The 22,067-nt window shown below is 50.0% G+C and overlaps 10 protein-coding genes and 3 non-coding genes across 13 annotated transcripts; 5 read left to right on the forward strand and 8 right to left on the reverse strand.

Moving 5' to 3' along the window:
* Positions 1-378: 378 nt before the first annotated feature.
* VTN00DRAFT_6097 (uncharacterized protein) lies at positions 379-1,572 on the forward strand (the record flags this gene model as incomplete). The annotated part of the gene is made up of 2 exons (XM_069432695.1): positions 379-696; positions 832-1,572. 2 exons carry the CDS (start codon positions 379-381, stop codon positions 1,570-1,572), a joined length of 1,059 nt encoding a protein of 352 aa, XP_069288529.1.
* Positions 1,573-1,629: 57 nt separating this feature from the next.
* VTN00DRAFT_6098 (uncharacterized protein) lies at positions 1,630-4,208 on the reverse strand (the record flags this gene model as incomplete). The annotated part of the gene is made up of 11 exons (XM_069432696.1): positions 1,630-1,784; positions 1,877-1,976; positions 2,044-2,150; positions 2,214-2,421; positions 2,482-2,684; positions 2,781-3,054; positions 3,108-3,286; positions 3,413-3,607; positions 3,673-3,834; positions 4,071-4,084; positions 4,147-4,208. 11 exons carry the CDS (start codon positions 4,206-4,208, stop codon positions 1,630-1,632), a joined length of 1,659 nt encoding a protein of 552 aa, XP_069288530.1.
* Positions 4,209-5,256: 1,048 nt separating this feature from the next.
* VTN00DRAFT_t104 lies at positions 5,257-5,366 on the reverse strand. Its single transcript has one exon. It is a non-coding gene; the product is annotated as a tRNA-Met (tRNA).
* A 1,032-nt stretch (positions 5,367-6,398) lies between these two features.
* VTN00DRAFT_6099 (uncharacterized protein) lies at positions 6,399-6,771 on the reverse strand (the record flags this gene model as incomplete). Its single annotated transcript, XM_069432697.1, has 2 exons — positions 6,399-6,432; positions 6,497-6,771. The coding sequence occupies 2 exons, from the start codon at positions 6,769-6,771 to the stop codon at positions 6,399-6,401; spliced, it is 309 nt and encodes a 102-aa protein (XP_069288531.1).
* Positions 6,772-6,945: 174 nt separating this feature from the next.
* Positions 6,946-8,640, forward strand: VTN00DRAFT_6100 (uncharacterized protein; the record flags this gene model as incomplete). Its single annotated transcript, XM_069432700.1, has 3 exons — positions 6,946-7,128; positions 7,223-7,325; positions 7,388-8,640. The coding sequence occupies 3 exons, from the start codon at positions 6,946-6,948 to the stop codon at positions 8,638-8,640; spliced, it is 1,539 nt and encodes a 512-aa protein (XP_069288532.1).
* Positions 8,641-9,159: 519 nt separating this feature from the next.
* On the forward strand, positions 9,160-10,612 carry VTN00DRAFT_6101 (uncharacterized protein; the record flags this gene model as incomplete). The annotated part of the gene is made up of 3 exons (XM_069432701.1): positions 9,160-9,712; positions 9,784-10,274; positions 10,364-10,612. The coding sequence occupies 3 exons, from the start codon at positions 9,160-9,162 to the stop codon at positions 10,610-10,612; spliced, it is 1,293 nt and encodes a 430-aa protein (XP_069288533.1).
* Positions 10,613-11,100: 488 nt separating this feature from the next.
* VTN00DRAFT_6102 (uncharacterized protein) lies at positions 11,101-13,161 on the reverse strand (the record flags this gene model as incomplete). The annotated part of the gene is made up of 2 exons (XM_069432702.1): positions 11,101-12,541; positions 12,602-13,161. The coding sequence occupies 2 exons, from the start codon at positions 13,159-13,161 to the stop codon at positions 11,101-11,103; spliced, it is 2,001 nt and encodes a 666-aa protein (XP_069288534.1).
* A 462-nt stretch (positions 13,162-13,623) lies between these two features.
* Positions 13,624-13,739, reverse strand: VTN00DRAFT_t103. Its single transcript has one exon. It is a non-coding gene; the product is annotated as a tRNA-Leu (tRNA).
* Positions 13,740-14,464: 725 nt separating this feature from the next.
* VTN00DRAFT_6103 (uncharacterized protein) lies at positions 14,465-14,973 on the forward strand (the record flags this gene model as incomplete). The annotated part of the gene is made up of 4 exons (XM_069432703.1): positions 14,465-14,507; positions 14,561-14,688; positions 14,753-14,892; positions 14,943-14,973. The coding sequence occupies 4 exons, from the start codon at positions 14,465-14,467 to the stop codon at positions 14,971-14,973; spliced, it is 342 nt and encodes a 113-aa protein (XP_069288535.1).
* Positions 14,974-15,102: 129 nt separating this feature from the next.
* Positions 15,103-15,717, reverse strand: VTN00DRAFT_6104 (uncharacterized protein; the record flags this gene model as incomplete). Its single annotated transcript, XM_069432704.1, has 2 exons — positions 15,103-15,270; positions 15,355-15,717. The coding sequence occupies 2 exons, from the start codon at positions 15,715-15,717 to the stop codon at positions 15,103-15,105; spliced, it is 531 nt and encodes a 176-aa protein (XP_069288536.1).
* Positions 15,718-17,124: 1,407 nt separating this feature from the next.
* VTN00DRAFT_6105 (uncharacterized protein) lies at positions 17,125-19,039 on the reverse strand (the record flags this gene model as incomplete). The annotated part of the gene is made up of 2 exons (XM_069432705.1): positions 17,125-18,225; positions 18,293-19,039. 2 exons carry the CDS (start codon positions 19,037-19,039, stop codon positions 17,125-17,127), a joined length of 1,848 nt encoding a protein of 615 aa, XP_069288537.1.
* A 1,914-nt stretch (positions 19,040-20,953) lies between these two features.
* VTN00DRAFT_t89 lies at positions 20,954-21,024 on the forward strand. The gene has a single exon. It is a non-coding gene; the product is annotated as a tRNA-Gly (tRNA).
* A 588-nt stretch (positions 21,025-21,612) lies between these two features.
* Positions 21,613-21,948, reverse strand: VTN00DRAFT_6106 (uncharacterized protein; the record flags this gene model as incomplete). Its single annotated transcript, XM_069432706.1, has 1 exon — positions 21,613-21,948. The coding sequence occupies one exon, from the start codon at positions 21,946-21,948 to the stop codon at positions 21,613-21,615; it is 336 nt and encodes a 111-aa protein (XP_069288538.1).
* Positions 21,949-22,067: the final 119 nt, after the last annotated feature.

A 22,067-nucleotide genomic window follows, 5' to 3' on the forward strand; every position in this document is an offset into this window, starting at 1 on the left:
CGACATGTTATGGCCGACTTGGCTTGCTGCGGGATTAACATGCAAATGGGACTTTTTCTCCAGATACAGGCACTTGCTGCAGACTTAGTGATATTGCCATCAGTTCTTTTCCCTCTTTCTGTCGTTGATTGGAGCTTTTGGGAAGAGACCCCGTCGATTAGGCAGGTAGCAAAATGGAGGCGTACATACAGCGTTAGGAGGATAATTCTAGGGTATTTATTTCTGCTACTTCCACTCTTCCTTCGCGCATTCTTTTGTAGTATCTCTTCTCGCTGTACCTGTACCTGTTTCTATTCCTCAATCCATCTCTCTTCAACCTTGCCCTGGACATCTACCCCCCTTGATACTATCCAGTCGATCTGCCTCCTCCTCCGAGCCATGGCCATCCAAAAGCTCAAAATTGGCGCTGCCGGCCTGGGCCGTGTAGGGAAGCGACATGCCCTGAACTTCTTGAATCGCACCCCTCGCGCGGAGCTGGTGGCCGCTTTCTCTCCTGACCCCGCGGAGCTCGCCTGGGGCAAAGAACATCTTGAGCCCTACGGGGTAACCTTGTATGATGACTATGACAAAATGATCCAGCACCCGGGCTTGATGGCCGTGGTGATTGGGACGGCGACCTCTGTGCATGCGGAGGAGACCATCAAGGCCATGGAGAAGAACTTGCATGTGCTTTGTGAGAAGCCGCTTTCGACGGATGTTGGTGTTGTACTCGTCCCCCCCCCCCCCCCCTTTTCCACAGTTAATGATTCCTGGATATCAAGAGTGGGGTGACCATTATGCTTGGGTATTTGGTACTGACGTGCACACCCTCATTCCACTGCACAATAACAGTGTAGAAAGGTCGTAGCAGAAGCCAAAAAGAGACCGCACCTGAAAGTGATGTGCGGATTTTCGCGCCGCTTCGATGACTCCTTCCGCGACGCCTTTGACAAAGTCGACCGCGGCCTGATCGGAAGACCCTCGATCATCCGGAGCCAGACCTGCGACAAGCACGACCCGTCCGGCTTCTACATCGCCTACGCAGCTTGGTCCGGCGGCGTCTTTGTCGATATGTCCGTACACGATATCGACCTCACCCTGTGGTTCTTCGGCGACGACGTTATCCCCAAGAGCATCACCGCGCACGGTATCAGGGCCGTCCAGCCTGAGCTAGAGAAGTACAATGACTACGACAATGCGGTTGGGATCGTCGAGTTCCATGATGGCAAGATCGCCTATTACTACTGTTCCCGGATGATGGCGCATGGGCAGGAGGATACCACTGAGGTTATTGGCACGGAGGGGAAGGTTTCCGTCAACACGAACCCGCAGCGTAATTTTGTCAACTACTATCATCCCGGTGGGATTACCCGTGAGGTCCCTGCGGACTTTTCGGGAAGGTTTGGGATGGCGTTCGTCCAGGAGGCGAATGAGTTTACTGCTGCGTGTCTGGATGACACGCCGCTGCCTATGAAATTGCACAATGCGGCCAAGGCTGTGGAGATTGGATCCTATTTGCAGGAAGCGCTGGTGACCGGGAAGCAGATTCACTTTGATGAGAGTGGAAGGAGGGTTGAGAAGGCTCAGCTGTAGTTGGCAAGATCTGATATGTATACACATACCTAAGTATAGTTGTGTTTTCATTGATACTTACGGCCTTGGACACCTACCACTATCATCTTCCCATTGATCTTTCAATGACTGAATTAACTGCGCGGTCTTCCATCCCGTTGCCTTTTCCATATCCATCAAGAAGGAAATTGCGGCGTCTTGGTCCAATTTATCCCGCAGACAGCCACCCCCTACTATATATATATGGTCCAATTCCATCAGCCATCCAATGGCTTAAAACACATATATAGCGAAGACAAACTGATGAGGAGAGGAAAGAACTTACAGGCAGAGAGGGCATGGCGAGCGGTGAAAAGGGTGTTTGCCGCAGTTCTGTTAGAAGCAGCCAACCCCAGAACGATGAGAAGATGACTCCGGACGTATTTCTGCAGGAATAAACACTTGATTAGCTTCTGAGGGCGGCCAGACCTATGATTTTTGGTTAGTACATACCTCTGCTTTCCTCGCTTGCAGGAGACTCTCATATCCTAATGTCAGCGAGCCATGAGCGTACAATGCCAGGACGATCTTTGCGATGTGGTAGTACTGTATCCCGACCGCTGTTCTTGGACTTTAGCAATAAGTTGCCCCTGCCGCTGCTTCAAAAGGGATGATATACTCACCATGAAAAGGCGCCAACATCCAGACCTCCGGCAGTCCTCTCCCCTGCTCTCGACACGGAGGCCTAAATAGAATAGGTTGAAACGAAGAAGGCAATTTGCGTCTCCAATCCTCCACCTCCTCGTTCATCTGCTGCCAGCCACCACCACCACCACCACCGCTCCTACTACTAGTAGGCATCATTCCCCCAGTCATCGGGTACACAGGATCCTGGAACGCACAGCTGAGCACCTTCGCCAGAAGAAAAACCATCATGTTCGCCAAACACACGTCGTCGTTCCTCCGAAACGTGCGGGAGTTAAGATAGTTTTCTAATCGTGTCCGGAGCGGCTGCCGCGAGACGAGGGAGACGTAGATGTCCTCCCGGAGACAGAGCCATGCGGCCGCTTCGCCCAACCCGCCGGAAGACCCGAAGTGCGATACCGAGTTCAGGATGCGGGTTGTGCCGAGGAGGTGGCAGCGTTTGTCGTATGCTGAGATACTTAATCGTAAGGACTTAAAAAATTTCCCACAGGACATTCTAATTTGGGGCAAAGAAGGTGGCGACAGGAGACAAGGTCAATTCTTACCGTCCATCTCCTCATACTGTCTCAGAATCGCAATCGTCACCAGCACGTCCTCAGTCACCACTTCCGCACCTGCACCACCGGGTGCCGAGAGCACCGGTATCAGGAGCTGCAGACACCGCGTGTGATACTGCAGTGCTTCCGTCTCGTCGTAGTCTGAGAATCGGCTGACGTGTCGCGAGGAGAATGCGAAGATGGCGAGTCGGAGGACGGGTTGGTGGAGGGCCCGGCGGGGGACTTCGATTTCGAAGTGGCGCTCGAGGTCGGCGACGTCGGCCTAGATTAGGTAGATGGTATGTAAGTAGAGTGTTTAACTTGATAAGGACTGACAAGGTGAAGGGTAGGTATTTGGGAAGTTTGATTGGCTTTTACCCATTGGGCCATGTTTTCGATGAAATTGCGCATCAAGTATGCTTCTCTTTCCGTAAAGGTATAAGGTGAGGATTCGATTAATGGCGATTCGTTTCCTGGACTTTGATATGGCTCGAGAGATTGGTGATTTTCGTGGACTATATAATAATACTGTCAGAGGAGCATCTAGTGGTTGGAAATGTGTCTCGCACGGTTTCTCTCCTTTATGGCTGCGAGGCTTGCTAGGAAAGCAGAAATTATATATATCTTTTTTGAATACTTACCTTCTATATACTCTGGATCTCCGTACACTTGATCTGAACTATCTATAACATCCGGATTCTGAAAGGTGTCCAACGCTGGATCATCCCCTAAACGATGCTCAGCACCACGGCCATTATCCGCTGCCCCCTCATCGTCCGCAGACGAATCATCCTTGTACGCTTGAATAAGCTCCTGCGTCTCATCATGATATCGCACTGCCAGGTTAACCGTATAAGCGACATTTCCACGATGACGAAGGAGCTTCACTTCATAGACTTACAAGTCTTGGGCGGCCTCAACCACGTCTGTCCCTTCGAGAAGGAGAGGAGGGTCTTGTCATCATCAATTACGTGCGACGAATGCCGGAGCCGGACATTAAGCGGTCTACAGCATTGGATGTTGTGTTCCTGGCATCGGAGGCAGGATGGGAGTCTTGTATCGCCTGCATATTTGCATTTTAGATGGAATTGAGGAGTAGGAGAGGGGGGGAATGGAGGCGTACATTTTATATGGAGGGCTGCGCGTATATTAAATGTCAATGTAAGGTTTTATTTAGTAGTTCGTTTAAAATATATATATATATATAGAAAACAAGAAATAGAGCAGGAAAAATATGCCTTTATCCCGCATCTTCATTGACAAGATAGGTATACTTGTACGATGTTGTACAGCACATACCACGGCAATTTTGACTATGAGTTTCATCAGCGAACGTATCCATAGCATCTAGATACTATATTGTGAAGGACCCTACCATCCAACAACAACTCTATTTCTTATTGGTGTACGGTCTGCTCTGGCCGCTTTACGTTTCATGGGAAATATGTATAATTGGGCGAGTAGGAAGTGCTTCCGAGTTAATGGCAGCAAAACCGCGACAGCTTCGTATTGTGTAATTCTGATGAAAGTTCGAATTGCGAATTGACGCCAGTTCAGAATCTAATCTGCGTTCTGGTATGCGATTTCCAGACCAGTAGTAGTAGACTTGGAGAAAGCGGGGTGCGAAGCGCCGGTTCTTCACGTGATATGATATACAAAATGTCAGAAACTAAAAAGATTCTAGAGCACAGTATACTTAACAGGAACTCGTTTACTTTCCTGTTTGGAGAAAATCGTGGGTTTGTTCTCAGGAGAAACCCATATACAACAACACCGATCGCAACACGTCAGTGCCACTTGGCGACTATATGTAGCTGCGTGGCTGCCTGGGGACTGGAAATGCACTTACTTGGATATGTCTGTAGGTAGGGGATAACCTAATGAACGTCGCTTTTTTTACGCCTGCGACTATGAATATATACATGGCGACTACGGCCGGGGCATGCTAGGAATTAAGTCCATATGACCGTTCGTAGATAAATCGATAGAACTACAATAAATTCCTAAAAAGGCGACTAGAAAAACATGACGGTGGAAAAAGAAACAGTAAATAAGATGGAACAGCCCTCAGATTAGCTCTCTGGTTCTCATCGGTTTCCATGCAGATGTGACCGCGCCTGTCAAGGACACGGTCTGTGTCTGGCTGCCGGATACCATACAATTTTGGCTTTTGGATACCTCAGTCGTCATCGGGCGTTTTGATTTCGATTTTTTTTCTCCATTTTGGTTTTCAGTAAAATTTGCAATTAAAAATAAACCTAAACGGCCTCGTTGTGCTTCCCTGCGATCCCCACCAGTGTTCTGTGAAGAAAGATTGAGGTCGATCTGGATCATCAAGGGAAGTGCGAAAGTATTTAAAGCTCCAAGTAATCTTTACCCCGAGGGTCTTTCAGGTATATAATTAACCTGAAACCGGCAGTTCATTCCTTTGCTAGCGCATAATCAGAGAACCACATGCCGAATAGAAAAAAAAGGAAAACTCACATGTCCCCGGGGAGGATCGAACTCCCGACCTTGAGATTTCCATGGGAGTTTGGCTCCCATGTCATACGTTAAGTATGAGACTCACGTGATAACCAACTACACCACAGAGACTTGTGATTGGGAACTTGATTTGCGCACCGACTTTTCAGCACTGCCATGGAACTGCGAACATTCACTTCGAGATTAAACAATATCACTTCCAAAGCAAATGGCAACCTGCTCGCAGCGATACTCGGAAGAGGCATGCACACCTGCATCTTGAATATGGGAAGTATCAGAGTGCAAGCCGCGTCATTAAGCAGAGAACTACCTCTGTGGGTGAAAGAGTCAATGAGAGTAAAACAAAAGGACAAAGGACCAAGAATAGTAGTCCTTCAGGCAACAAGAACACATGGGAACCGCAAAGAATGTGTAAATCTGCTATCCTAGGCAGCAGAGTACCCGTAGATATCCTCTTGCTACAGGCAGAATGCGCGAAACTAAAGGCTCGGTACTAAGACTGCACATCCAACGGGTCAGTGGGGAAACTCATCCCTAGCCATCAGATTGAAAACTACCTTACAGCGAATAAAATTGGATCGTCAGCGGCCTGCTCAACGCGGTCACCTTCGAGGGGCAGACACACGGAGCATGGGTACATTTCTGTACCCTGCCTCTGTAATGCGATCTGTCATCATATGGCATCATCGGGATGATAAGCACGGGGTCAGTAAGAAGAGAAAGCAAGTTGGGAAGTCCCCAACTGTGCATAGAGAATGACCATAGAAGGCCAAATGACACATAGATCTTATGGCGTTATTCCCCTTGATCAAAGAAATTGCCCATATGCAGCACAAATGACAAAGCCACATGGCATCTCGCGCAGTGTCATTATTGGTGCTGTGGAATATGGCGCCTGCTATAACTGGATGTTTGGTTCGGCTGGTATCTTCGCGATCGATCGAACATCATGATGAAAAGGAGGAAAGTACCAGGAGGCAGGAAACCCGTTGGCTGTTGCAAGTCTCTAAGATCTCTGTTCTTGCTCAATCACCCGCGCGTAATATATATACTGGCCCGCTTCTTCCACTCGCTGGACGAGGGATGAAGGCGGTGACTTCAATTGAAGTCAGCGCGTCATGAGAAGCTCATTTAGGTTTATCGTCACGGAGACCACGGTGCAGCACTGTTCCCAAGCCTATGAAAGTTGGTCAGTAACATGTCCACAGGACAGCAGAAAAGAGAAGAACCTGGCGACATACCTGTCCGGTACTTTCGGTAAGAAAGAGACAGACGGCTCTGTGGCGTCAAGAGCCAGGAGGCGCTTCATATTGTTGTTGAGGGGAGACGTGCCCGGAAAATCTCTCGGCCCGTACAGTTCTCCAACCGACGTCACAGGCTGAGCGGCCCAAATGCTGTGGCACGTGACCTTAGGCGTGATTCCACAGGAATCGAATCGCGAATTCAAGGAGCATAAAGAAAGCACATAGTCCCAGAAGCTCGATTCTCTCAAGATGGCCGTCGCTACCGTTTTCATCAATTGGCCCCTCAGACCCTAGGCATCAGTGTTCGTCTGGATACTGCGAGGAGGATTACGACAAAAGACCTTGTCTGCAGTAACGAATAATTTTAACGATTACGACGAAACTTCACGTCGCGGATAGGTACGACGACACGAGGAACGCGATCTGAGAACCAGCAAGTCGAAAAAATGTCTTCCTGGTTGCAGCGACAAGCTGGCTCCCATCAAGCGCAGCTTGCCGCCACCGCTGTGCTGTCGGGAGCCGCTGTGGCAGGCGCGATATTGGGCTACCAAAGTATGAAGCGGAGGGAGAAAGTTAAGGAGCTTAAGGCCTCAATTCCTGAAATAGATGAGCGACATCATGCGGAGAAGGTTCGTTATATATTGGAGCAGGCATTGGGACCCTTCCACACAAGTTTGATGGGTTTTCAATCATAGGAGCCGTGGCTGACTGGCGAAAGTGAAGCTCACGGAATATGGCACAGTTACTCCTGTGCCGCACATGAGCAAGGAAGATGAGCGCAGTGCCCAACTCGCTCGAAGAGCACAGCAGGGCGACTATGATGAAGGTAGAGACGCATTTCACACATTGGCCGCCTGCCAGACTGCTGACAGCCTTTTCGCAACTTAGACCTAATCCTCGAACAGCTTGCCCGTAACCGTGTGTTTCTCGGAGACGAGGGTCTTGCAAAGCTCCGAAACTCTTTTGTAATTGTTGTCGGCGTCGGCGGTGTAGGGTCGCATGCGGTGGCTGCGCTGGCCCGGTCCGGCGTGTCTAAGATTCGCATTATCGACTTTGACCAAGTCAGCCTTTCGTCTTTAAATCGACATGCCGTTGCGACTCTCGCCGATGTAGGTACTCCGAAAGTGCATTGCATTCGAAAGAGACTGGAGCAGATAGCACCATGGGTGAAGTTCGATTGCCGAAACGAGCTCTTTGGGAAATCCGCGGCCGATAAGCTGTTGGAACCTTGGACCTTGGATGATGGCGAAGGGCCTAAACCAAGCTATGTGATTGATTGCATTGACAACATCACAACAAAGGTCGATCTGCTTCACTATTGCTACTCGCACTCTATCCCTGTTGTGTCATCAATGGGTGCTGGGTGCAAGTCAGATCCCACTCGTATTGTCGTGGGTGACATCTCACTTAGCTCAGAAGATCCTCTATCCCGCAGCACTCGACGACGGCTGAAAGCGCTCGGCGTGACCACGGGTATTGCTGCAGTGTTTTCAACAGAGAAGCCCGGTCCTGGAAAGGCATCTCTCCTTCCTCTTCCTGAAGAGGAATTCCAGAAGGGACAGGTTGGGGAGCTAGGTGTTCTCCCCGACTTCCGCGTCCGCATCCTACCGGTACTCGGTACGATGCCTGCTATGTTTGGATATACAATCGCAAACCATGTCATCTGCCAGGTTTCAGGATACCCTCAGGATTACAGCATGGCTGGTAAGGGCAGAGACAAGATGTATGATGGCATCCTGGCGAACCTGCAAGGATTGGAAGAGCGGTTGGCCAGAAGCGAAGCTGGTCAGGACCCAGTCGGACTACGCATCCCAATCAGCAAGGATGATGTTGCCTTTCTTGTCGAAGAAGTCTATAGAGGGAAGAGCGTGGTCAGCGGCCTTCCGAGTCGTCTGGCACTGGTCCCGTGGCAGCGGCCTGAGGGAGACTTCGGGGCTGACCAAGAGTGGGAGAAAGAAGGGCAGAAGTATGTCAAGATGGACCTGAAGGACCTTGTCTGCATGACCAAGGAAGAGGCCACCCGGCATGAAAGAGAAGTCCTCAGAGGTGGAAAGAAGGTAGAGGAAGTCTACGACGAGAAAGTGATACAAAAGGTCCAGGACCGGATGCGGGAGGCAGAAGAGTATGAGAAGTACCGGTAGAAACCATTTCCACGATCGATGATAACGACCTAGAAGCTCCTTATTGCATTGTATGTATCCTGCGTAGGAACAAGTATGCGTAGACACACGGAATCTTGCAGCGATGCACAGATCTAGCGGGTTTAGGGCTGGTCTCCGACTCCGAGGCGCTGGGTCTTGGCTCCGTCGTTCTCCGGAGTTATACAGCCGCTAGGTTGAGCCTTGCGGGGTCTAGAGTCGCCGAATCCCTGACAGGTCACGACTCCAGATCTGCAGCTGGCGATCATCGCGGTCATATCTACTTTGAGCTCTCTGACTTTTCAAGTAGGTCTCCCGCCTCCTCCACCCGGACGCCTTCGGCTGCCGGCAAGAACAAGATCTGGTGGGTACGGCGATCCGGCCTGGACGGAGCCCTGCCAAGCCGATTGACCTTCTCCAGCTCAGCTAGGCCGGACCCTTGACTCTCCGCAGAGACATCCCTCTGTCCTCGCCTCCAGGCCATTCATCGCCATCAAGCCCTGCTGCAGTTCAAGCAATGCAATGATGGCAAGTCACACGAGATTTCCCAGGGATGACAACGACTTAATCAGCCTGAACCCTTACGATGTCGAGGTCAGCGACGACACCGACTACGACGATGGCGCCCACCCTGCCGTTTCGTCCTATCCTCGGAGCTTCTCCCGCCCGCTGATCGACTACGTCAAGAATGAATGGCAGCACAACCCGAAATACATGTCCCAGTCCTCATCCCCCGATCGCGAGTTACCGCACGGGATCGCCATTCTACTCTCCATAGTCACTGCTCCCAAGTTCCGACGCTACTTCATCGTCTACGTCGTCCTTCTTATAACATGCTTCGTTGGTTGGAAGGGAATACTTTCTCCTCGACTCAAAGAGAATGCTGCGCTGGTAAAGTCTCTGGATCCGCATACAAAGGAGCTGGTCGGAGGTTGGTTCGGGGCGAATGCCCTACCGAAGTTCACGGACCTTGTGCAGATTAGGACGCTGGATCCGTCGCTGCTACCTGGGGATAATGGCCAGAGCAAGAGGAGATTGATTTTCGTGGGTGATGTCCATGGTTGTAAAGACGAGCGTATGTACTGCTTGGAGATCAAACATCTGTATGGGGGTTTCGATCCTTACTGACCATTGCCTATAATGTAGTGGACAAGCTGCTCGAAAAAGTCTCCTTCAACCCTCAGAATGGAGACCATCTGGTGTTCACCGGTGACATGATAAGCAAAGGCCCGCAGAGCCTCGCGGTGGTTGATCTTGCCCGCCAACATCACGCCTCTTGCGTGCGTGGAAACCACGAGGACCGGATCCTTCTGCTGCGCCATGAGATGAGAGCTACTAATACGCTTTCCCACCCTTCTGAAGACGAAGTTGACAACGGCATTTCTGCGCTTGGTTCCCATGAGCGCCAACTAGCGCGGCAGTTGACCAACGACCAGGCTGAGTGGCTCGATACTTGTCCCGTTATTATGAAAGTTGGACCGATAAAGGGAATGGGACAGGTGGTCGTTGTCCACGGTGGCCTGGTGCCTGGAGTCCCTCTTGAGAGGCAGGACCCCTCTAGCGTGATGAGCATGCGAACCATTGACCTGGCCACCCACGTTCCGAGTTCATCCAAGAAGGGTATGCAATGGACCAAGGTAAGCTCTACTATCTTGTTATCTTTCCCGTGTCATTATCCACTCCTGGTACATGCAAACGGCGTTCATTTCATTCTGACACATCTCAGCTCTTCAACAAACACCAGTCGATTTCACTTGCCAACGTGCCCGATCCTGAAACCAGAATGATGACCGTAATATACGGCCACGACGCCTCTTCTGGTCTGAACATCAAAAAGTACACCAAAGGTCTGGACACCGGGTGCGTTCAGGGTGGCAAGCTCACCGCCATGGTCGTCGAAGATGGCGGTAAGCAGAGCATCGTCCAGGTGAAGTGCAAGGACTACACATCCAAGAAAAACAAAAAGAACAGGTGATAAATTCATCCCTTTTTCTTTGAACTGTCTTTGCATTATTCTGGCCTTTTGGGGGCGTTTTGGATATCAACATGTGCATTTAATCGTGTTTCAGGCATGGGTGTATGGTTCTGTTAGCGTTCTCTTGGCTTTTTGGTGTAGTATGGGATTTTCTGTAGTCATTCCGGCATGGAAACAAGTTATTGCATTTGGTGTTTACTGTTGCATGTGTAATATTGTGATTGAAACAGGAGATCCACTATAGCTCTCACGTTATCAATGCTTTACAGATATTATTTTCTTGGAGAGTCGAGGCATGGACTGGTTAGGTATACGTCTTTGGAATCGTCCGTCATTTGAATTATAAATTATTCCACAGATGGTGCTTCGTTAAAACTGATCTCTAGCAGCATATTATCATTATATACAGGGGACAAAAAAAACTTCCTCCATATGTATCCCACATCCAAAACGGCATGTGTCCATAATACAGGTACCTGAATAATTCTCTACCGACTCGACCCCGGCTCCATCTGCACCCAACTCCCATCCGCCTCCCAAATTCCAGGCTTCGTAAAGTCCTCATACCAAGTCCCACCGAGCGCGTTCACCTTCATATACCCGAACCGGAAATACTCCGGGTCCCCTTCCCTCTGACGCGTCCAGGTAAAGGGCTCTACAGTTCCATCGGCTTCCCTGAAGTCGTGGAAGCGCTCGACATCGTTGACAAGAACGCTGATACCGTCCGCCTCGGCTGCCAAACCGGCGAACGTGAACGTGATGTTGTTGCCGGTGATGGTCGGAACGGCGATTTCGGGGAGGATACTCCCCAGCTGGGCGTCCGCGAGCAAGGCAGCGGGCGTCTGGAGGATACTGTCGTACCCCCAACGCGCGACGCCGTTGATGAACAGACCGACCAGGAACCCCTGATACAGCAGACTGGGACGGGTCTGGAGCGCCGTCCCGGGAAGGAACAGCAGCGCGAGGATGTAGTGATGGATACGCAAGTTCATCCCGGGCACCGCGACCAGGGCCAGGATCCCACACGCCATGACCCCATATAAGAGTAAGTATTGTTGGAGTCGACCCTCGTTCTTGAACGCCCACGCCTGGGTCACCACAACCGCGACGAGCACGCACAGGATGACGATCAGAGTCGGGATCGCGCCGGGTTGCTGCTGGATGTCGTGCGGCGTGAGGCGCGAGATGGGCAGCCTGTCGAAGGTGTAGTTGTCCAGGGCGCCGACCCAGCAGCCGCCGACCCAGAGGATCGTCTTCTCCCACTGCGCGGTCAGATCGCGTAGCGTGTGTCGGACGCAGAAGTAGTAAATGGCGAAGCCGACGAAGGCGGAGGGGAGGAGGCACCCCAGGGAGAGGGAGACGACTTCGGAGTAGTCCGGGAAGTAAGGCGGGTCGGAGGAGAGGGAGACCTGGAACCAGACAACGAGGAAGATCGAGCTGTAGAAGATGGCTGGGGAGGTGATGAAGAGCGAGAGTATGCAGGAGAAGAATACGGAGATGGCGAAGAGTGGCCAGCGGACGTCCCGACATTTGGGAACCGACTCCCGCTCGAACGTGAATGATAAGGGAAAGTTGGATGGGAACTCGATGCTCGAGATCCCGTTCTTCTCGACGCTCACATAGTGGCTGTGTTCTCCCGTCCGGGTCAGAATGCCGCAGCCTCCGCTCTGGTCGCTGACGAGTCCGGCATGCATCGCCGCAGCGCAGATGTAGGAGTCGCCGCGGTAGATGCCAATATCATCGCCGTCTTCATTGGTCGTGTTCGACCCTCCAATGACGAGGCTCTGGTAATTGATTTCCTCAACGCCAACGGTGTAAGGCTCGAGGACTATCGTGGCCTTACAGCCGGCAGGACAGCTAAACGCGAACAAGCTGTTATCAAAGGGACGACAGTCGTCTCCATTGAGTCCGCAATTCGTAGCATTGGTCCTAGCAAGAGCGTAAGTCCCAGGAGGCAAAAAAAGCCAATACTCTTCTCATTACACTCACCAAAGCCTAGAATTACAGGAAAGCCTAACCGGATTCCCATACCCCGGCACCTGCGGCCCAACGACCGACGAGTGTAGAATCAAGAAAAACAGCAGCGCCCAGATCCCATGTGCTATCAAAAGCGCATAGATCTTCGACCTCCGGCCGGGCAGGTATCGATCTACAAGCCGGATCGAGGCCGTCTGGAGACTGGGAAGCAGAGGGTTTATCTTGTATTTCCGAGGAGACTGCGGAGCCCTGATCCATGATTGGATCGCATGCATCCAACCTGCTCGTTGCCCCCTGGCCGCCAAGGGCGTTGTCGTCGTCGTCGTCGCACGAGGCTCCGTCGTGGGAAGCAGGGGCTCATCGTACCCTGGATGCTCATTGTCATCGTCCTCTTCCACCTTGACCGGAGGTGATGATGCATGAGCAGAAACAGAATCCGAGCTTCCGGAACGGTGGACGTTCACGTACTCGCTGCTGCCGGAGCCTGAGCCGGAGTTCTCCAGGTCTTGCAGGGGATAGCTCTGGGCTGCTGCTGCGCCCGGGCTATCTGTGGCACCTCGGTCTGGGGACATGCTTTCTCATGTGCCTGCCTTGGTCCCCAAGGTAAGGACTAATATCTTGTTGTCAATTGCTAGCTGCTGTCAGCGTGTTGTCGAGCGGAGAACAGCGGACAGCGGTAAAGGATGGTTTGTTAGGAGACATTTTTGTCCGGCAGAATCTGGGCCGATTATGTAACTTGCGTTATCTTATCAAAAGCGGTGAAAATATGTAAACAACTATTACCAGCCTCACCAGCATTATTAAAGACCAAATCCATTGTATAAAAATAGAGAAGGAATAATATAAAACGATAGTATACAGCTAATTTATCCGTTAGATATAGCACTTGCCGACAAAAGGGCTATTCCGCTGTTTGGCCTGGAAGCGGATATATATATCGGCGCAAGCGCACTAAATATTCCAGTCTCCCCCGCCAAAAAATAAAAAATTCCACCACCAAAAAAGACATGACTCCACAACAGATTGCTCACAAATGACAAGAGTGGGATTCGAACCCACGCCCCCTTACGAAGATCAGGAAACTCGGAAGAGTTGTATTAAGGTTTAGCTACCTTAACCTGACGCCTTGGACCAACTCGGCCATCTTGCCATTGTATGAGTGGGAGATGGTGGAATAAATCTTATCAGCGGGCCCTAGGATGTTCTTGCATTTAATTGTCAGAACTATTAGCTAGGACGGAGAAACAGCTCACTTCACAGACATTGGCAGATGCCATCATGTTCTGCCTTCAGCCTCCAGTACAGCAAGCAGCATGTGGTCTTGCAGCACAGATTACTCAAGAGAATGGACCAGTCAAAGCAGTGGAGATCCTTCCATAGACATCTACCTTGGGAGAAGATGCGTTGTTCCTTTTCCGGGCTCCGAATTGGCCGTATGGAGAATGAAGAGTCACCCAGATATATTACTCTCAGCAACCCCAGCGACAATTCTGTTGCAAGAGAAGCAAATAAAAAGATCAGAGCCCATTTTGTATGTGTCCCTGCTACGATAGAAGACTTTGACTGATGTGAAGATGCAAACGCCGATATCATGATACGGAAAATGAGCGATGGGATCCGGTGACAGCTATCGCAGCCACATTCATGAGTAATGTTGCGTCCCTAATCAAGGATGCCCTTGGTCTCGTGGCGGATCCTATAAACTTGCTCCAGGAGTCTCGGTTTCAGATAGTGGTGCAATTGTTGCCATCCAAGTTTCTTTAGAGACTGACGCTCTTTCTCCAGTCCAGTTCAACAAGTGACACATACGGAGATAGTTCCGTTGATCCAAACCATGGTTCTAAGTCAAGTGTATACAAAAGTGCCGGGATAGACATGGGTGCAAAGACCGGCAGGATCGCTCTATTCCCTCTGAAAAGTCAGCACTCCCAACATGAGATGCCACAGCACATCAATGCTAACTTCTTGAAGCCGGAATCATGCTGAATGAGGCTGTTGCAAATGGACTGACGAACCTGCCGAAACTCTACGGTGACGAGTCTGTGCGGGAGAAAGGAAAGGTGCATGATCTGAAGAGTGGAATGGAAGCTGGAAGCCAGGTATGTAATGTACCTGCATGCTGTTCCTATTGCACTTCAATCACTGATACTGAGCCCTCCGAAGGCTTTCTATCACGGTCTGTACGACGGCATCTCGGGCCTCGTCACGCGACCATTGTCCGGTGCCCACGATAACGGTTTCGCCGTTTTCACTGCAGGACTGGGAAGGGGGCTTGGCTGGCAGTGTTGTGAAACCAGCTGCTGGTACGCCCCGATAGCGTTCTTTGTAAAAGGCCCAATTCTGACTTGGAAAGGAATCGCTGGTCTTACCAGCCATACGTTTAGTCATAGAAAAAGATGGAGTAGGTCACTAGTTTAGATACTATTTATATTTCATTTTGAATGCTCATTCATACATGATTTACATTCACAAACAATCTCTATCTACTCTAGGTAGGTAACCACCAACCACATCTAAACAAGAAAATACGCAGTCGTCGCACCAAGGAACGCAATAAAGGCCGGGATATCCGACACGCAAGTCCTCACAAAGTGCAGCTCCAGCCACCTCTTCTGGTTATCGCGCTTGCGGTTCGGTTTCTCGTCCGTAGGGTCAATCATTGCCTCGATGGTCTTTGCGATCTATACACATACATGCCAATTAGGCCCTGATAGTCTACCAAACCAAAAAACCACCCAAAAATCACGGGGGGGAATAGTACTCACCCACGGCACAAACCCAAAATGCACCATCGACAGCACCGTCCCAGACGCATACAACACCCCCGCCACCGACCCGGGCTTCGACATCGACATCCTATACCCCGCCACCCCACCGACGAGACTCCCCACGCCGAAGCTCAAGATGGCGCTTAGACCCGGGTAGAATGTGCGCTCCCAGACGGTGCGGATGACGGGTTCGGGGACGCGCTGCTCGTCCGTGAGAGGGGTCAGGAAGAGGGTTTCGGCGTAGGCGTAGGTGAGGGTCCCGGTGGAGGTGATGAGGGGGAGGAGTGGGAGGATGTTTTTGAATTGGAGGGAGAAAGGAGGGAGGGTGGTGGTGGTGGTGAGGGATGTGGGGGAGGTCATTGTATGGTTGAGGTTGATGTTTGGTTGTTTGTCAAGGTGGCTTGTTTGAGGAGGCGAGTCTCTTTCCTTCCCTTAAGGAGGGGAGGTTGATTGAGTTGATCGATCCCAAAGGGTGGGTACGGTTGTGTCGTCTGTTGATTCTGGATTAAGTACTTCGTTATGTAGAGGTCGTTGACTTGAGGAGAGTATCGGCCAGAGGTCTAGGAGTTTTAGCTTTTTGATGGATTGTTGAACTGGTTAAAATATCAACAACTGGGGGCTGGTGGTGGGGGGGTGCAGATATAAAGTACCGTGTAGCGAGCAGATGGAAACTGTGCAGGTCAGGCGTCCGACATTATCGAGTTTCTTCTTAGGAGTTAAATGATAATTACATGTAATCCATCTTCGTTTTCCAATTACATGATAAGCACGAACAGAACAGACTTCCAATTTGGCCCCCAGGCGGTATACATCCAGGAACGGGCACATGGTATTTCGGAACGATTCCGGGTCGGGTCGGGTCGATCGGGGCCCATCGCATCGGCGCGGCGCGGTGGCATGTTGATAGTGTCATGCTGTGGCTATTTGTAGAGAAAACCCCAAGTCAACGTCTGTGAACCTGACATAGGTGACACTTTGTGAGGTCCTCATCCTGGGCTGCAGACAGGTCCACCATACATCAAGTAAGTGATCTCACCGCACCCTCCAGAGCCGTCCATAACATATATCATTTCCGGTGGGTAGCCCATTGTTCCTACTATCGCATCAGATGGCTGTAATGCTCATTAGCTCCACTAGGGGCCTATAACGAGTGCTTGATGAGGGTGCTAACTGGGAGATTAGGCAAACCTTCAACCACCACAGATCTCCGTGTCGTAATTGAGACAAAGCGTCACGGATAGAGAAGGATGGCATACCATAATACAGTATGTTTGGACGGATTGATGATCGCATGACAGAACAACGAGCCGAAGGAGATACTTCAACTGCTGGATGAACACTAGATGGGGTACTGTTGCTCGCACACAGGTATTGCTACCCCCTCGGTCTGAGGATATGGAAACGACCATCGATCTAGCGCTTGCAACACTTGGCAACAAGACTGCTTCCAAGATAAAATGCAGTGCATTAAGAAATATGGAAAACGACTGTGATCATTTATCCTAAGACATACTTGCGGCAGCAAGCGTGGAAGGACGGTCCTGGAACGGTAGCCAGAATTAGGTACCAACAGACAAGGAACTTCACCAGCTGCTTGCGGCACCTGCAGATGAATCCACTTAATTCAGCAGCGGACATAAACAAGAGACTCGGCAACTAGTCACGGCAATTATAACAGCAATCAAGTGTTGATGTTGAAGTATGGTCCCCGATGGACCAGACAGTGCAAGGAGACACAGATGACCGCGCGACTCTTCATACCCCGCCTCAGAAACGAAATTCCTCAACATGATGTACATAGTACTCGAATGCCTTCTTTCGGAAATAGTCTCTGATGATGCTATTCGAATGGTTCCCGAAATTGAGCAGTTTTCTCGTTTCATCATATCTCGGCCAGTTTCGAATCCGATTCAGACTGTCAATGACACTGCCACCACTGTCATCGCCGAGAAAAACTTGTGGTATCAGAGGTTCTCTAGATTGATCCGCAGTTTCTGCGACGACACTGTCAGAGAATGTGTTCGGATTGAGGTGGTTGATGAAGGAGATGTAGTGAGTCTGCAGCGAGTCGACCGCTTCAGCAGATATAAGGCCAATCCCTCCTCCAAACAGCGCCAGAATGTCAGTGCTATGGAATGTGCCAAGAACAGGTGTTCCGTATAGATAGGACGAGAAATAGCTCCAAGCTGGAACCTGAAATGCGGCAACTGAGAGATATGTCCGACGCGGCCACTGGAAGACCAAGTCGCCAAAGATAGCTGCAAGCCGCTTGTATTGGGGATAAACTTGGTTCTCACTTCCGGTTCTAAATGGTGAGCCCGCGGAGGGATGGTTGGGATACTTTGAGACAAGGCCAGCCAGAGTTCGGCGCCCGATCTCAGGGTAGTATGTCCTGAGATGTTCTACGAGTTCCTCCGAGGATGTAATGTTGATTTGAACAAGCGAGAACAGTGTACCCTCGTCCTCCTGGTCTCCTATTATGATCGGAACCTTTGCGAAGTTGCCACATCGAATGGAGACTTCCGCCGACTCTGAGAAGAAGTCATCATTTGGATCAAATCGTGGGAGGAAGGATATATCCACGCCCTGGAATCCAAATACGTCAGGAATAGTTTCTGCTGCTGCGTGAAACTTTTGATATGGCAATGCTCGCAAACAAGCAAGTGTGTCGAAGTGATTAGAGCAGCCAGCGGCCTCCACAACCTGGTCGTATACTGCTTGTGCCTTGCTTGACGCTACGGAATTCGCGGGAAAGATCGATCCAGAATCCATTATTGCACCTCGGAACAGTGGCTCTCCGTGGTAAAGGTTGTTGCCCCCGTTTATCACCATGTGGTCCAGTACCGAAATTCCACCAGCGCTTTGCCCCTATTCTTCGAGTTTAGAAATATTTTGCTCAGAGGATTCAGAGGCAGGTACTAAGGAGCCCACTTACAAATATTGTCACTTTAAACGGATCACCACCAAAGTTCTCGATATTCTCCCGTACCCAATGCATCGCCAATTGCTGATCTCTCAAACCCAGATTCGTGCTACCTTCTTTCTGCAGTTTCTTGCCGGCCAAGAAGCCAAAGGCACCGAGTCGATAGTTCATGGCGACAAACACCATCGGCTGTCCGAGCTGGATGCTTTTGTTGACCAAATTCGTTCCGTTGTACAGCTGAGTCGCTCCGTTTTGGAACCCGCCGCCGTAGATCCAGAGTCCAACGGGAAGCCTCGAGCAAGGTGTTGCGCCCGACGGTCTGTACACATTCAGAGTCAGACAATCCTCCCCCTGGGGCTCAGGAAGTTCTAGCATATCCTCCACGAGAGCTTCCAATTCCGGTGGGAGAGAAGACAGGTTGAGCTGTAAGTTTTGCACTTGAGGGCATGCAGTTGGCCTGGGAGAAGTGGCCTTGATCGTCCCAAATGGCCTGTTGATAGACTGCGGAGGCCTCAGTCGAAGCGCGCCGACGGGAGGCTGTGCGTATGGTATTCCCTTGAAGCTATCGACATGTCCAGATCTCGAGCCGATGATTGTCCCATTCCGAATCTTGACAACTGGGGCAGCGACTGCCGTACCCACCGGGTCATAAATATTAATGCTCGGTGGTTCTTCAGTCACGCACTCCGTAGAAATTGAAGCAGCAACAGCAGCAGCAGCTATGGAGGATATACAAAGCACTACCAAGAATGGTCTCATGGTTTCGGGATACCGAATCTATGAGCGCATGAATAGTAATAGAATTATTTAAAAGAGTCCTTGAAGGTGATCTTACACCAATTTATTCTACACAAGTACTTCAATCCCAGCTATTAACTAACTCAAGCCTCCAGCCTGTCCCACAATATGTTAGCTCATTTCGATATACGACCCTAGCCCCCTTTCTACTTAATACAAGATTCACGGGCTTGGTGTGGTAGGAGGATTAGTTTTCCAGCCAATTAGATTGCCATAAAGTCCGGAATGGGACGGATCTTCTTACTCTGATGCATGACAGCACCCCTCTCCATCTTTTCCTCCCCCCGGACGGTGCCGCGTCAGCCGGACTGACTATTAAAGTAGGATTGATTAAGATACAGGGGATAGTATAAGATTGCATGTGATGAGATGTGGTAGCTTTTAGCAGCACGTAGGTTGAAGTACAGAGTACCGATAGGTATACTGTATGATGGGGCTCAACCGAGCATGGAACCACCGAAGTATGTACATACATACTGTACGTGAGCACGACGAGTAGGCTTCTTCTAACTCTTGACTTCTTATCACTAGAAATAACAGATACTCAATGAGACCACCCCATACTAATCTACTATCCATATGTAAAAAACTAATATCGGAACACCTTTTTCAATTATGAACCATGTAGCTGTCAGTTGCACTCCAACAGCTTACCTACGTAGATACTCTACCCTAAGCAGTTAAAGACCGGTTAGGTCTAGAACTACTAGTGCAAGTTAAGATCCAGAACTTCCATTCCTACTAATTAGCTCAGAACTTAATGTTACTCTACCAGGTAGAATGCTGAGTGCATGGCACAGAATAGATGAATTTTCTTATTGGTAGAAGTTTCTTGCTGACCACATTACTTTACCTGGGGCTCCACGCACGCTGTGAACGGCCAGAATGACGTAGTTTCTATTCTGCAAAAGCTAACATACATCTTCTGATATACCTAGGTATTACTTGGCTGCGACTAGTTGTCTAGACACTTTTTGGTCAAGCGGCACTACCAATAACATGGTTTTTAGATAATGGTGTGTACTACCTCCACTCCGTCACATTATTGCTGGAAAACTCTAAGCCATGAAGTGTCCCATAGTAAACACACATTCTGATTTCCACTCAGAGAATAAGCACATGGCAGTGGATCAATACAGAAAAAAATTCCCACAAATATGGCAAGCTTCGAAATTAGAGGACGGCAATAGCAAAGTCTTGGAACGTTTCCCCATAAGAAACGTGGGGAGTCTTGGCAGTACGCTTCCGAAACAAATCCATTCCTGCCTACTTAACAAAGGTAGGAGATAGGTATGATGCGAGAGACCTGAGCAGAAAGTGTATGGTTTTTGAACAGTGATGTATCTTCCTTCCGGGTAAAGATCTCGTTTTTTTTCCGTCCCCGCTCCTTGTCATTTTTTCAAACCTTCTATAGACCTCATATTTATCGTAGGGATCAAGCGAACACGAAAGATCAATATGGAGGATGTAAGAGAGCGCCGCCGTAGTGATTTGCGTATGTGCAATACGGTTGAACTTGTCTAATTGCTCTGTTGTCAGATGCAAGACTCAATTAGCTGCTGCCATTTGCTGCTCACGCAGGTGTACCCGGCCAAAGGATCATACTCCTGAGAGGGGGTTTCTGGAGGAGCATTAAGGCAAGAGAGCACCATTTGGGTGAGCTCTGGCGGGATCCTAGCATGGCTCCAATAGTTGTACTTTATGAAATTCTTGTGCTGGTCGGGCGAGGTCCGAGCCGGCAACCTCCAACAAAGGATGAATCTGCTACCATAAGGTTAAAAGGCGGCAGAGGCTACCTAGGTAGTCTTCCTAGGTCATTTCTTCGGAAAATGTGTATATGTATTGTCGTTCTCGACGGAAGAATCATCACATGAAGCATCATTGGTCTAGTGGTAGAATTCATCGTTGCCATCGATGAGGCCCGCGTTCGATTCGCGGATGATGCATCATGATAAAAGCCACCAATTACGATGCCATTCTTTTTGCGCTTCGCATCTTCTCTCTTGGCGCTGCCAAGATGTGCTATAGAATTCTTGCAACTCTCCTCCCTAAGCGACATAATAGACCTCCAGATGGCCCAAGAATACCTTCCTTTTTTGGGCACAATACTTGCAAATATCATGGTTCCGCTATCTTGCTAAGTCGGTGGATGGAAACAATCAACCCCTCCGGAACGAATTGCTGAGAGCACTTGTGTTTTACAAATGACCCGTTCAATGTCTCCCTAGTATATACCCAATGTATGGGCGGTTTTTTCCGCTGTAAATAGCAATCTATATGAATTACAATGGTTGTCAAAAATCTTTATTCAATCTTTTTATTCTATATGGTTTTAGAGTTACCTATTCATTAAGGGGCTGTCAAGGTAGGCCTCCTTCGCTTAGATACCTTTCCGACTCAGTTGTAGCCCTTGGTGGGAAATAACCGAAGAAATTATTGTGTTTTCCCTACACATCACAGTGGACAGGTTTTTGTAGGAGGACATTTTCCGGATGTTACCTATCTAAAGGCCCTTGCATGGGCTTCATGGTGCTTCATCTAGTGTACTCAATGGTATATTTGACTTTTATACATATGTACTGGTGCGCAGTGCTCGCGGGGGACTGGTGGTCCTCGACGAAGTTGTTGAAGCGCTTTGTGATGCCGTACTTCTCGTTGAGCCCGCTGATCTTGTTCATCCCCGCTTGGATCTGGTCGCCGTGCCGCTGGCGGAAGTTGTTGGCCGTGGATGCAGCGCTCCGCGCATCCGCAGCTGAGACGGATGAGGGGTCGCTGCGGAAGTTCTGGGCCGTCCGCAGTGCGGCCTGCTTCTCAGCCAGCGTGGTTCCTCGGGCGGGCGGAGTCTGATCGGTAGATGACGAGGTCGACATCTTTGAGAATCTGGCCTGGAGCTCGTTGGTAGCCATGTTTCTTGTTTGTCACTGGCATAGTCACATTGTCCCCTTTGGGGTCTCTTTTGTAGCATTTAGCGTATTCAGCAAACTCTCAA

Source organism: Thermoascus crustaceus, assembly GCF_041956765.1.
Source record: "Thermoascus crustaceus strain CBS 181.67 unplaced genomic scaffold VTN00scaffold_3, whole genome shotgun sequence".
Taxonomy (NCBI): domain Eukaryota; kingdom Fungi; phylum Ascomycota; class Eurotiomycetes; order Eurotiales; family Thermoascaceae; genus Thermoascus; species Thermoascus crustaceus.